The 12,384-nt window shown below is 36.7% G+C and overlaps 1 protein-coding gene across 1 annotated transcript in view; it reads right to left on the bottom strand.

Annotated features, from left to right (window-relative positions):
* LOC121442587 (synaptotagmin-like protein 5) overlaps positions 1–12,384 on the bottom strand; it is a 103,204-nt gene that overhangs the window by 35,311 nt on the left and 55,509 nt on the right. Inside the window, exons 9-13 of the mRNA XM_041644181.1 lie at positions 10,775–10,867; positions 10,011–10,076; positions 6,773–6,951; positions 4,989–5,088; positions 3,077–3,238 (exon numbers count right to left, since the gene is read on the bottom strand). Coding sequence (XP_041500115.1) covers positions 3,077–3,238; positions 4,989–5,088; positions 6,773–6,951; positions 10,011–10,076; positions 10,775–10,867 — 600 coding nt within the window. The remainder of the gene's footprint in view (positions 1–3,076; positions 3,239–4,988; positions 5,089–6,772; positions 6,952–10,010; positions 10,077–10,774; positions 10,868–12,384) is intronic.

The raw sequence follows: 12,384 nt of genomic DNA, 5'->3' as shown, positions 1-12,384 counted from the left end.
TATAACACACAACACGAAGATCTATAACTAGAATTACTGTCTTGCTGGGTATGGTGGTATATACTTTTAATTCCAGTACTTGGGAGACAAAGGCAAGCAGATCTCTGTGAGTTTGAGGCCAGCCTGGTCTATGTAGTGAGTTCAAAGGCAGCTAGTGCTATATAAAAATACAGTGTCTCAAAAAAAGACAAAACAGACAAATGACAATAATCAAGTCTTGTCACTTCTGACCTTTAATCAGTGAAGATCATCTGTCTTTAATGGAGGTGAAAAAAATCATCACATTAAACCACACAAGTTTGACATTTTATCTTTTCTTTCTAAGCTTTTTGCATTCATCAACTACTATTCCTAAGTACATAAAGGTTGAGGAGTTCTAGGTGTGTTTGTCTGAGAGCACACATGTCATAGCATATGTGTGGAGGTAGAGGAAAACTTTGAAGGTAGTTTGAATGTAATTGGCCCCCACAAGTTCATAGGGAGTGGCAGCATTAGGAGTTGTGGCTTTAGTGGCCTTGATGAAGAAAGTGTGCCACTACGGAAGTAGGCTTTGAGATTTCATATCTGCTCAAGCCATGTCCAGTGTCTCAGTTCACTTACTGTTGCCTGTGGGCCAAAGATGTAGGATTCTCAGCTCCTTATCCAGCACTATGTCTGCCTGCATGCCACCAAGTGTCCTGCCATGATGAAAATGGACTAAACCTCTAAAACTATAAGCCACCCAATTAAATGTTTTTCCTGTATAAGAGTTGCTATGGTCATGGTGACTCTTCATAGCAATAGAAACCCTAACTAAGACAAGTAGGTTCTCTCTTTCCACCCTTTTATAGATTCTGGGGATCAAACTCAGGTTACCAGGCCCACAGAGCAATTGCTTTTACCTGTTGCGCCATCTCAGAAGGCTATGTGTTGTAAGGCTATGTCTTTAAAATTTGGAAAACATGGGACCATCAAGATAGTTTAGCAGATAAGAACTTGCCAGCAAGCCTGGTGCAATCTCCAGGAGCCACATGGCAGGAAAGAATGGACTTCTATGAGTTGTGCTTTATCTTTCACACATGCTCCATGGCAGGCACTTATTATAATAATAATAATTATTATTATAATTATTGTAGCCATACTTATTCTTTGATGGAGGAATCACATGGATATTGTGAAGATAGACATTGTGGATCACCATTTGGTAAAGTACATTACCTTCTTTCATGATTTCTTCAGTCTTTTTGTCAGTAGACTTATGCTTAACAAAGAAGTTTGAATCTTTCACATACAGTTTAGCTCCTGGTAGAAGATGGACTGAACCATCAACTGTTATAATACTGTTGACAGCCATTTCTCAGTTCCTTCTAATGTGCAATCTGAACAAAATCTATGCAGAGCAGAGGGAGAGGAAAAGATTTCAAGTCTTCTAACTTTGTAGAAATGTGGTAGTGCCAGTCATATTACATTTGATAGGAAACTCTGTTGCCTCTGATGGAGACAAGTACTTACAACTCACCCTCTCTGCCAGCACCCTCACTGCTTGGCCAATTAGCTCTAGCTTCTTATTGGCTTACTCTCACATGTTAATTTAACCCATTTCTATTGATCTGTGTATCATCCCCAGGTTGTGGCCTACCAGCAAAGTTTCAGCATGTCTATCTCTGGTGGAGGCTCTATGGCGTCCCCTGACTCAGCTCTTCCTTCTCCCAACATTCAGTCCAGCATTCCCTGACTACCTAAGTTCTGCCTTGCTATAGGTCCAAAACATTTTCTTTATTCATTAATGATAATCACAGCACAATAGGGGGCTCCCACATCAACTTTCAAATTAGTTATATCTATTGGGTCTGATTTTTTGTGGCTATCCTACAGTTCTGACCAGACTGTGTTTTCAATATTTTTATTCCAACCACTACATCTTACCTCACTGGCAAGTTATCAGCTTACGATTGGAAGGATAATATATTTAGAGTTAAGAGAACCAGGCAGGCCAAAGACATTGTTTTGACTGTTAGAAGAGAAAAAAAAAGTTTTCTTTTCTGAACAGTATAGTGCAGAGCTAATAATGTACAGGTTTAGCATTCGTGGAGCTAGGAAGAGAGGTCAATGATGTGTGTACCTGAAACTGAAGCCAAAGAAGTATAGAAAGCCGAGACTCCAAAGTCTAGGTAAGATTTGCCAATCTGGGTCAAGCTACTAATCAATGCAAATACTACCAAGCTTTTATTTACAGTTTACAGTGTGCCTAACAGAATGCTGACAGGCTTATAGAAAATGCTTATACAAATATAATACCAATTCTCTAAGAGAACCAAGCACTTCAGATATCCCAGGTCTCAGAGTTATAGTGACAGATACCATACTGATTATTATGTTACAAATTAGAATATCAAGGTTGAGAAAGTAACTTGCTCAAGATCACATAGGCATTTTGAAGCCATGAGGAAATCAATGCTAATTTCAGTTCACTACCTTTACCGAATGACCTTTTGCTACAACATATAAAGAATAATCTCTGGCAGCACAAATGTAACCTTTTCATTCTCTTTCTTACTTAGAAACTGACAGTAAATGTCAAGAAATTTAGTTGGTTATAATGAATTCAAGGCTTTGTTGTTCTAGGACTGAACATGCTAGATTACACGGCCATTTTATGAATCCCTAAAGTAAAAATATTTTGGCAAGTAGTTGCTTTTTCGTGTGAGCCAAGAAGACCATCCCTGCCTATGAAAAAGAGAGATAATGTTTTGAAAGTGGTCATACTCTGTGGATATGTTTTTGATGGCATAAAAAAGGCTTTCTTGTTATAATAGGATCATGTAGGATGGTCTTTAGCAATCCATGAAGATCTTCAAATGATAAATGGATTTAAGTAATAAAAGTTATTCATATATGATTACATATTTTTATATTATACAACATGCATCTATGAAGAGCTTCTAAAATAACGGATTTATAGTATCTATTAAAATTACAATAATATTTGTTATTACTTGAAAATAGAAGCCTTCAGCATTTTCAGGCCTAAACTATCACATTTGTTCACGCTTGTCTAATTGTGTAGCTGGTGGACTAATCTGAAAGTATTTCCTACCTTGGGCTGAAGCACAAACCACTCATCACATGGGTTTTCAAAGTTCCATGAGTCAAAAGCTATCTCCACCTCTCCAAGAAAACTGTTGTGCCCAAAGCGATCGTAGTGCCAGACTGAGAGCTGCAGAGTTCTTGTTTCCAGCTGGGTGTGGCTGATGGTATACTACAAATGAGAAGTAAAGAATCACACTCTGCAGTGAGGATTCGATCTAATTGTAGAGCAGGCTAAAGTTTACTTCACCAATTTTCAGACCATAGGCATCAGCAATATGAAAAAAAAAACCCTGATACTTTTGCTACAATTGAAGATATGCTTTAAAACACATTCTAGGTTTTACCTAGTTAAGAACTATACATACACATTACATATATACATGTATACATACATACACACACATATATTAATAAACAAATTATTATAGGGGTCAACAAACTTCAGGGACAATATTGAAAGTATTAGGTGAAGAGGAAAGCTCTTTCCAATTTTACTTGGTTTTCTTTTTTGTCATTTCCCTGTTTGTTTTTGTCAAGTCTACTTTGTAGCTCTAGGTTTAATATAACCATACACCAGTTTACTAATTCATAATAAAAAACCTCGAATGCAGACAAGTATTAACATGTGAAATTGTAGCCTAAGATTCATAAATCCCAGTCGAAGTTAAAACTACACACAGGTTTAGCAGAAAATAAATACTATGGGGTTTGCAGCACAATATTTTCCAGCAAAATGTTCAGCATGGCCACGTGACCACATATTCTCTAATCTTCTGTTGTTCTGTATATCCATCTGGGTCATGCTTCAGACTGACTCATTTCTGAGCTTGGATTTGCATGTATCCCTGTCCCAGCTGTTACCATCATGACTAATTTTAGCTCTCTACCTCCTGAATTTATCTGTCACTGTAATTATGTGTTCTGCTTGGGATCATCTTTGCTACCCTATTATGACCAGTGGATTCAAAGTCAGCCTGCATTTGTTCATTTTTCATTTGGTCTGTCTTAATATTGACCCCTGCTTCCACACGTACCTCTCCTAACGCATGTGGACAACTTGTGGCTTTCTCCCATCACTACTGCTCAGTGTGATAAACTCTGAATCCATTACTCTGGGCACAAGTTAAAACATTTTCTTATGATTATTAATATTATTAATTTATTTTATCTTTCCTTTGTCTTTCTTACCAGGCCATGTGGATTCAAAGTGAAAGAAGGGGTTGTTTATGGCTACCCATTAGAAATAGAAATTTCTTTAGAATTTAGAACCCAAAGTCTGGATCATGTTTTATCTAGGCATTTTCTGAGACTTCTCAAACCTGACCTTGCATTGCTAGTGCTCATTAACCACACACCTATATTTATCCAAACTCAGAGATCCTAATAAGAAACAACACAAAGCAATAAATATGTACAAAGTGATTTGCTGAGTTAGTGACAAAGTTCATTTAAGAAAAATGTCCAAGAAAGCTGATTTCTCAAAGGAGCAACTTATTTTGTGACAAGATATACCAGCTTAGATTTAATTTGCAGTTTCCTGGCTCATCTTGACATAAGGCACAACCCCAGAAATAGTGGAGAATGACCAGAGCAAGGATAGTTTACTGTTTTTTTCTTTTCCATAAACTTCCAGAAAGTTAATAACATTCAAATTCAAGCTTTCCAAAACACATATAAACTTTGGAATTCACAAATGCTCCATTTAGTTATTTCTTCATTTCTTTTTGGTATCTTTGTATTTTTGAAATAGGGACTAGTCTTCTTCTGTAGGCCAAGCTTGTTTGAATGTCACCATGCTATCTCAGACTAGCCTTGAACTTTTAACAATACCCCACCACAACCTTCTGACCTGTAGTTTATTATAAATTAAAGAAGTTCTAGTTAATATGACATAAGTCCCTATATTGGTATTTATTTACCTTAAGTGTTTCGTTAAATTCTGGATTGGTGCCTATTCTGATTTTGGTCTTGCGCTTATTGTTTCGGGACTTGTCTGGAAGAAGGTATGACTTGACATAACTGTAAATAACATAGGATAAAAAAAATCATTATTTACAAACATAAACTTTACTAGAAATATTCCAGGACTTTAGTGAGTAAAGGGAATGGGTAAGTGGATAAAAGATATAGAAATAAGAGACTTCAGGGTGTCATAAATATAATTCTGGGCTTTCTATAAGAAAGAAGCAGTGTTGTATATTGGTGGAGAACTACCCATGCATCACTGCTTTTGATAGCCTTGGGTTTTTAACTTTTCTTTATCTGTTTCCTCAAATGTAGAAAGTGGGATATCAGCAATACCTAACTCATGAAACATATAGGAGGAGCTGCCATATTGTACTACTGCACAAATGGAATCTGCTAACAACAATGATCTTACAACCTTTTCTGAGATATATGTCTCTCCATTACTAGCTCTATCTTCTGATGTCAGGGCACAGGGTTAATTGGAATGAAAGAAAGAAAGCAGTGAATTGGAAGCAATGGAAAATGGCAACTTGACAGAATTTCAATGCCATTTCTTGGCTTGTGTTGGCTAGCCATTTTAGAAGTGTTTTGGGACAGAGACATTAGAAAAGACAGAGACAAGAACAAGATTGAAACATATTATACTAGAGTTCTGAAACACATCCACTGGGGTTTTAGATGATTCCTTTCTATGCAAGCCAAAATAATTATGTTTGTCATTTAGCCATCTAAAATTTAGAGAGTATAAAATGAGCAACAAATCACACCCCCCCCTCTTAGAAGCTATTTATGATTAAGAGATGCTGGGAGAGAGAAAATGGATTTCTTCAATGGCGTAACACTGGGTATAATCAAGTATACTCCAAAGCAGGCCTCATGCTCAGGAGTAGTTGACTAGCACAAATTGGACTCTGTATTGTGTGTGTGTGTTGTGCACACGCATATGCACACATGCGTGCACACACATGCTTTAGTTTTGTTCTAAGAGAGAGAAAGAACATAAAGTTGGTAGGGGGAATCTGGGAGGGTTGAGAGGGAAAAGAATATGATCACAATATACTGCATGAAAAATATTTTAAGCAATCAGCACAACCCTCTTAGGCATCATGCTGTGTGCCAATATGTCAGTTTTCTTCCTCCACAAGTGGCCTCTGTTAGTTCTGAATCATTTAAAGGCCTCTTTCAAATCAGATAATCGGGGATACAATATTTATATTCATACTCCAGAGAATATTTAGAACTACAGTATAGGAAGGAAATGAAAAATAGCTTTCTTTCTTTTTCTTTTCTTTCTTTCTTTTGTTTTTTGAGACAGGGTTTCTCTGTGTAACAACCCTGGCTGTCCTGGAACTCACTTTGTAGACCAGGCTGATCTTGAACTCACAGAGATCCTCCTGCTTCTGCCTCCCGAGTGCAAGTGCTAGGATTAAAGGCATGTACCACCATGCCTAGACACAAGTAGCTTTCTAAGAAGGTTTTTGATTTTGTTTGTTGGTTGGTTTATCAAGACAGAATTTTGCTGTATAACAGTTATGGCTGTCCTGGAATTGCTCTGTAGACCAGAGTGGCTTTGTTGTTGGGATTAAAGGCATGCACTGCCACCTCCTGACTCTGAGAAAGTTCTTAACTAAAGGTAATCCTTAACTTCTTCTGAAGAGGACATATGCGTGACATGGAAAAGTGAAGACAGAGAATGTAGTACTAGAGACAGCTCTGGAGCATCCCATGTACTTACGCATCTGTCCTCTGTCTCTTTTCATCACCTATGGCCAGGTTTCTGCAATTCTTGACAAAAATGTAGAGGTTGCCAGTTTTGTAGCAGTAGCTGATGTGGAGGAGAATTTCCCCGGTTACCTTCACATTGCCGTAGTCTCCTGTCTCACTGTAAACACTCATCATGCTGTTAAGGCTGGTCTGTAGTAAACAAGATGAAGAAAGTCAGCCAGTAATATTTTCAGGCTCTATGCAAAACTCAACCCCCTTTAGTCAATGTTAGTTGGTGTTCTATGTAACTAGCAGGGGAGTCAAAGGTGAGGGAAGGAAGCAAGTTAATACCTTTACTTGTTTTGCTGGTGCTGCACAAAATTCTAACCTGAAAAGAATACTCACTTAGCTCCATCAGTAAGGGAGGCAGAAAGCTTGCGAGAGAGGAAGTATCTCCTTTAAGTTAGCTAAAATCCTTTATTCATGTCTTCTAAAGAATACGGAGTCATTTGGAGATTTCTAACACAATCTTGCTTCTCCATCCCTGTCACTGTCTACTTTTTTTGATGATAGACTCAAATGCAATATATTTACATATCTAGACCATAATGATCAGAAGAAAGAAAAGTTCACTCTACATTGTGAGTTAACAAAAATCTTAGTGTCTTTCTTTGCACTCTTAAGGTTTGTGTTATCAGTCCTCAGGGAACCACAGCTACAGCCTTAACAAAGGTATAGCTAGACATCCTATATTCACAGGGTGTAAGTTCCCCAGCTTCATAGCTGTGTGGATACATAGGTAGTTTAAGAACCATGGCTTTGAAATTCCATGTAATAGTAAACGACCTAAATATAGCACCAAGAAATTAAGGACCTCATTTAATATAAAAACCTAAAAAATTCTATAAGGGTGAATAAAAATTCTGTCAAAACATTCAGAACATAATATACATATTTTAAATCAATGTAGCATTATTATTAAGTACCAGAAACAAAGACTCTGTATCTTATTAACATGATGGAAACAAAAACCCAGTGACATTCATGAATGATGCAGTAATTTCATTAACCTCTTATTCACCACTGAGAAGCAAAGACTACAGAAGTACAAAGAATGTAGAATTTTCATTCATTCATATACATGGATATATATCTGTATCTATATCTCATCTATCCATCATATATCATGTGTGGATACATGAATGTATCTATATTTCTATCTATTTATCTCTGTGTCTGTATATGTCCATGGTTGGATTTTTATTGTCATTGTTTTTAAAAGGCTATTGTGTTTTAAACAGGATGTATTTTTTCAAGAAACAGGATTATCTGACTTAGTTCAATATCTCTTTTAAACAGAAGTCAAAGGCAAGAATGAACCAATAATTTTAAAATTGCATATACGTTATTTCTTTTTCTTTTAATGTATAGCCCAGGCTGATTTTGAACACATGATCCTCCTGCTTGTGCCTCCTCCAGCAAATCTTACAGGTGTGAGCTATCACAACCCACACAAGCGATTTCTTAAAGAGAATCAATAAGTAACAGAATTTGTCTTTCTTATTCTTAAAATAATGCAACAGAATTTAAAATGTTAACTACATAAAAAATCTACTGAAGATCATTTTAGAATGAAGATTAAGTCTGGATTACAGTCTGGCATTTTAGTTTTTCTACAGACAACTAGATCTTAGGGCCCGAATAATGTGTACTTGTACCCCAGAGTATCACTGTAAATTCAAGGAGTTCCAAAAAAGATTTAAAAGGGAAACACAGCTACAGCAGCATACATCAGACAGCATACAGAGTTGGTAAAGCACTAACTAGCAGGTTGCAGTGTCATTATTAAGATCATACTTTATTTTTATAATGAATTACTATTTGTGATATGATGAACTTTTGACAATTTCTTCAATCTAAAAAATCCATTAAAATCTATATAGAATGCAGGTATGGTGGTGCATGCCCTTCATCTGAGAATTTGGGAGATGAAGGCAGAAGGATCTTGAGTTTCTCAAACAAAATGAACTTTTCTCAAGGCAAAAAAAGCAGAAACATTAATTTTGGTTGAATATGGTGCTATCTAATGAGATTCTAAGATCTGAAAAACTATATAGTACTCAGCAAGTACACACATGCTGTTAGTAAGTAATGAAAGCACTTAAGTTCAGAACTTAGTCACTATTTGAAAAAAGAATAATTCAGGTAAATTAAAAAATTCTGTTCTTAAGTTTTTGGGAAACTAGTCCTTACTTCTTCTCACTTAGGAGTTACATTAGAGAATTATTGAGATTCTAGGGGCTGCATTAATTGGGAAAGTTTGGGGGTCCATGGTTATACAATATTGTTGATATATGGAGCATGGTTCAAGCCTTAAGAGCTTCATGAATGAACCTCAACTAATCTACACACGGAGAAACTCTGGTTCACAAATTTGTTAGTAAAACTAAGCCATAGAGGAATGTTGGGAGCTGCATACCCACAGACCCTGAACTTTCTATCACTTTTGCCTGCTGGAAGTAAATAACTTGTTTTTCTATGCTTGCAGCTGCTCTGAGCCCAAAACCCACATGAGCTCCTGATGACAAGGAAATGGTTTCTGGAAGCTTGCACTAGAAAATCCTGAGAGCTGGGGCATGGCCACTAGTCAAGGAGAACACTATATAAGCTGCCTTGGAACATAATAAAATTGACATTGTTGCTTCAAGAGTGACCCACGTCTCCGTGTATTCTTTAATCTCCAGACCCTTGCCTGACCACAGTTCCAGGTGTGCAGGATGCCACAGAGAAAAGTTCTGGGTTTCTAGTCAAAAGCCGTGTGGACTACAACTCAACACCTTCTTGTATAACTGACCCATACTTTCAACAAAGCCTCCTGTAACTATATGATCAGACAAGGATGAGGGATCCCTATGAGTAGAAAAAATTTAAGCAGTCACAAAATTGAGACTTAGGAGGATTTAAATTAATTATGACAATTTTACTACTGATAAACCACTTTTTTAAAATCAAAACATGGCTGTGACTTAAAATAGAGATACTCATCAATAAACCATTTTGGGACATGTCTTTTGACTGGTACTCAGATTCTAACATTTAATGAACTGGAACTATTGAGATGTTTCAGCTTATGAATCCCTTCTGAAAGGAGTATCTGGCTGTGTACCAGTCAGAAAACAAGTGGAACTGCTAATCCAATCATATTTCTCAAACCATGGAACTTCTGAAGTATGGTTGGAAAGGGGAAAATAGCAAGGGTGAAGACTCACGGTGTCTGAATCAGCATCAGGCACATTTAGGTAGCTCCTCTTCCTATCAGATCCTGCTTGGGAGTTCTTTAAGGATGCCATCCAATGACCAAAAGAAAAAGGGTATTAGAGCATCGAAATCAGAGAAGCAAAGAAATGCACGGCTCTCAAAGGGGATTTTTAACTCAAGGTAAGAGCAGAGTTTTCCTTGAAGACACTGGGAAACTCTGAGCAGTTCTTTTGAGTAGGAAAGAAAGGAAAGTAGGGATGTTTTGTAGGAAAATGGCTGGCAGTAGTGCAGAGAACATTTGGGGAATTGTGAGAATGATATGAGAAGAACTTATCAACAGAGAATTGGAATAATTTATAGACTTCAGATGACTGGGCCTAAATTAGAAAATGAAGAAATTTAAGAATTTCTGCAGATATTTACGAAACAATTGTGTATGTTTATAGGAGTGCCAAAGACTCATGCACCTGTCAATGATCATATCATCGCAATTAGCCTTTCTAACTCCTTCACCATTTAATTTTTTGTGCTGTGAGTTTTCAAACTCTTCTTTATCCAGGACTTTATAAAATGGAAATGAATCCAGTTCAAAAGCTGGATTATGATCATGGCAGAAAAGAAAGGATTCAAGTATCAAAATAGAGTGTAAGGTGGTGTATGGGCACAGGGCAAGCAGGAACCTGTGGCAGCTTGGGACGTATGATCAAACCTTCCCACCTCTTGAAAATGCACAGGGAATGAACAAGATAAAGAAAGTTTCTGTGAGAATGTTTACCATTGAAAGGCCTGTTGCCAGACTGTGGGGACTTGCAGAAAACCCAGAGGACACTAAGTCATTGGCATCATCTTCAGCATCTTCTAAGGAGTTCTAGAAAGGATGTAAAAGTCAATAGTTTAAGCTTATTTTTACCATAGGAGGATATCTTTTTAAATGAAATAAAGGTTTATCTCACAAACAGTTGGAAAATCAAAGAAAAACAGGCTTAGGTTTTTGCATTTTCAGTTAATCTTAATTATAAAATCAAAGGAGTAGACAGGGGTTGGGCATTAGAGGGTATCTTTTCTAGCATCACTTTCTTGAAGGAAATTTGGAATTCTTCAGATCTGGGTTTAATTTCCACCTTCCTGGTCTCTATGGCTTGTGTATTGGACAATGCACCAGATATTTAGTTCAGAGTTGCACCCTGCCCTGCTGCCACACACACCTCTCTCTCACACACACTCTCCCTCTTGCTCCAGGCTCTTTCTACCCTATCTCTGTTATGATTTCTTTCTTAACTAATTTTTAGCAATGCATTTTTAACATAAAAATTCATGAATGATTTTGTTTTGTGTAATTCATGAGTTCCATTTTTTGTTTTTGATGCTTAATATAAGTGCTATAGGATTAGTGATTTTTAATCAGAATTAAAAGACTTGTTTAATGTGTTTCCTTTATTTTCTGCTTCTTTCATCTTAGCTTTTTTTTTTAGTATAACTTGGCCAATTTATGTAATGACATTTGCTTTTAAAACCTTTTGCAATAGTTCTAAGATTTCTTCTTTGCATAAGTATATTTGAACCTAAACTGCTTTTAATATGGGCTCTTGTTGAGTATGTCTTGGAGGTCATGCTATATTTAAGTAGGTTTTTAAAGGCTTGAGTCTAAAATAGTTTTCTTAAAATAATTTAAAAATATTACTGCTTTCATCTTGTACTCAGTGTTACCATAGAAAACTGATACTAATTGGATCTTTATTTATATTAAATCATATTTCTACTGGAAGTTTTTAAGAATTTAATATTTCTGGTCTGAATTATTATTTATTTATCATCTTGAATACTTTCAAACTAGACATTTCTTTAAAGTATGGCAAAAATATCCTTACTACTGCATCAACTAGTGCTTTTTCTGTATTTACTACATTTCCTATTTCTGAGTGTACACTTATAAACTGGTTATAACACAAACTTCTAGTCATCATGTCTCTTTACTTTACTATTTTATTTAATTGTTTTTAAAAGAAAACAATCTTTTTTCATTATATATACCAATCCAAGTTTCCACTCCCTCCTCTCCTCCCATTCCCTCCACATACCCCCACCACACCCCCAATCACTCTTCAGAGTGGGTAAGAAACTTGCTTTGTGGAAGGCCCAAGGCCCTCCCTACTATATCTAGGCTGAGCAAGGTATCCATTCAAAGAGAATAAGTTTCCAAAAAGCCAGTACAAGCAGTAGGGATAAATCCCAGTGCCACTGCCAGTGGACCCCCAGTCTGCCCCAGCCATACATCTGTCAACCACATTCAGAGGGACTAGTTTGGTCTTATGCTTGTTCCTTCCCTGTCCTGCTGGAGTTGGTGAGCTCCCATTAGCTCAGGTAAACTGTTTCAGTGGATGAACC

The sequence above is a fragment of the Microtus oregoni genome, unplaced genomic scaffold (assembly GCF_018167655.1).
Source record: "Microtus oregoni isolate MIOR12 unplaced genomic scaffold, Mior012 000092F_000, whole genome shotgun sequence".
Lineage (NCBI taxonomy): Eukaryota > Metazoa > Chordata > Mammalia > Rodentia > Cricetidae > Microtus > Microtus oregoni.
This window is presented reverse-complemented; position numbering and strand designations above follow the sequence as displayed.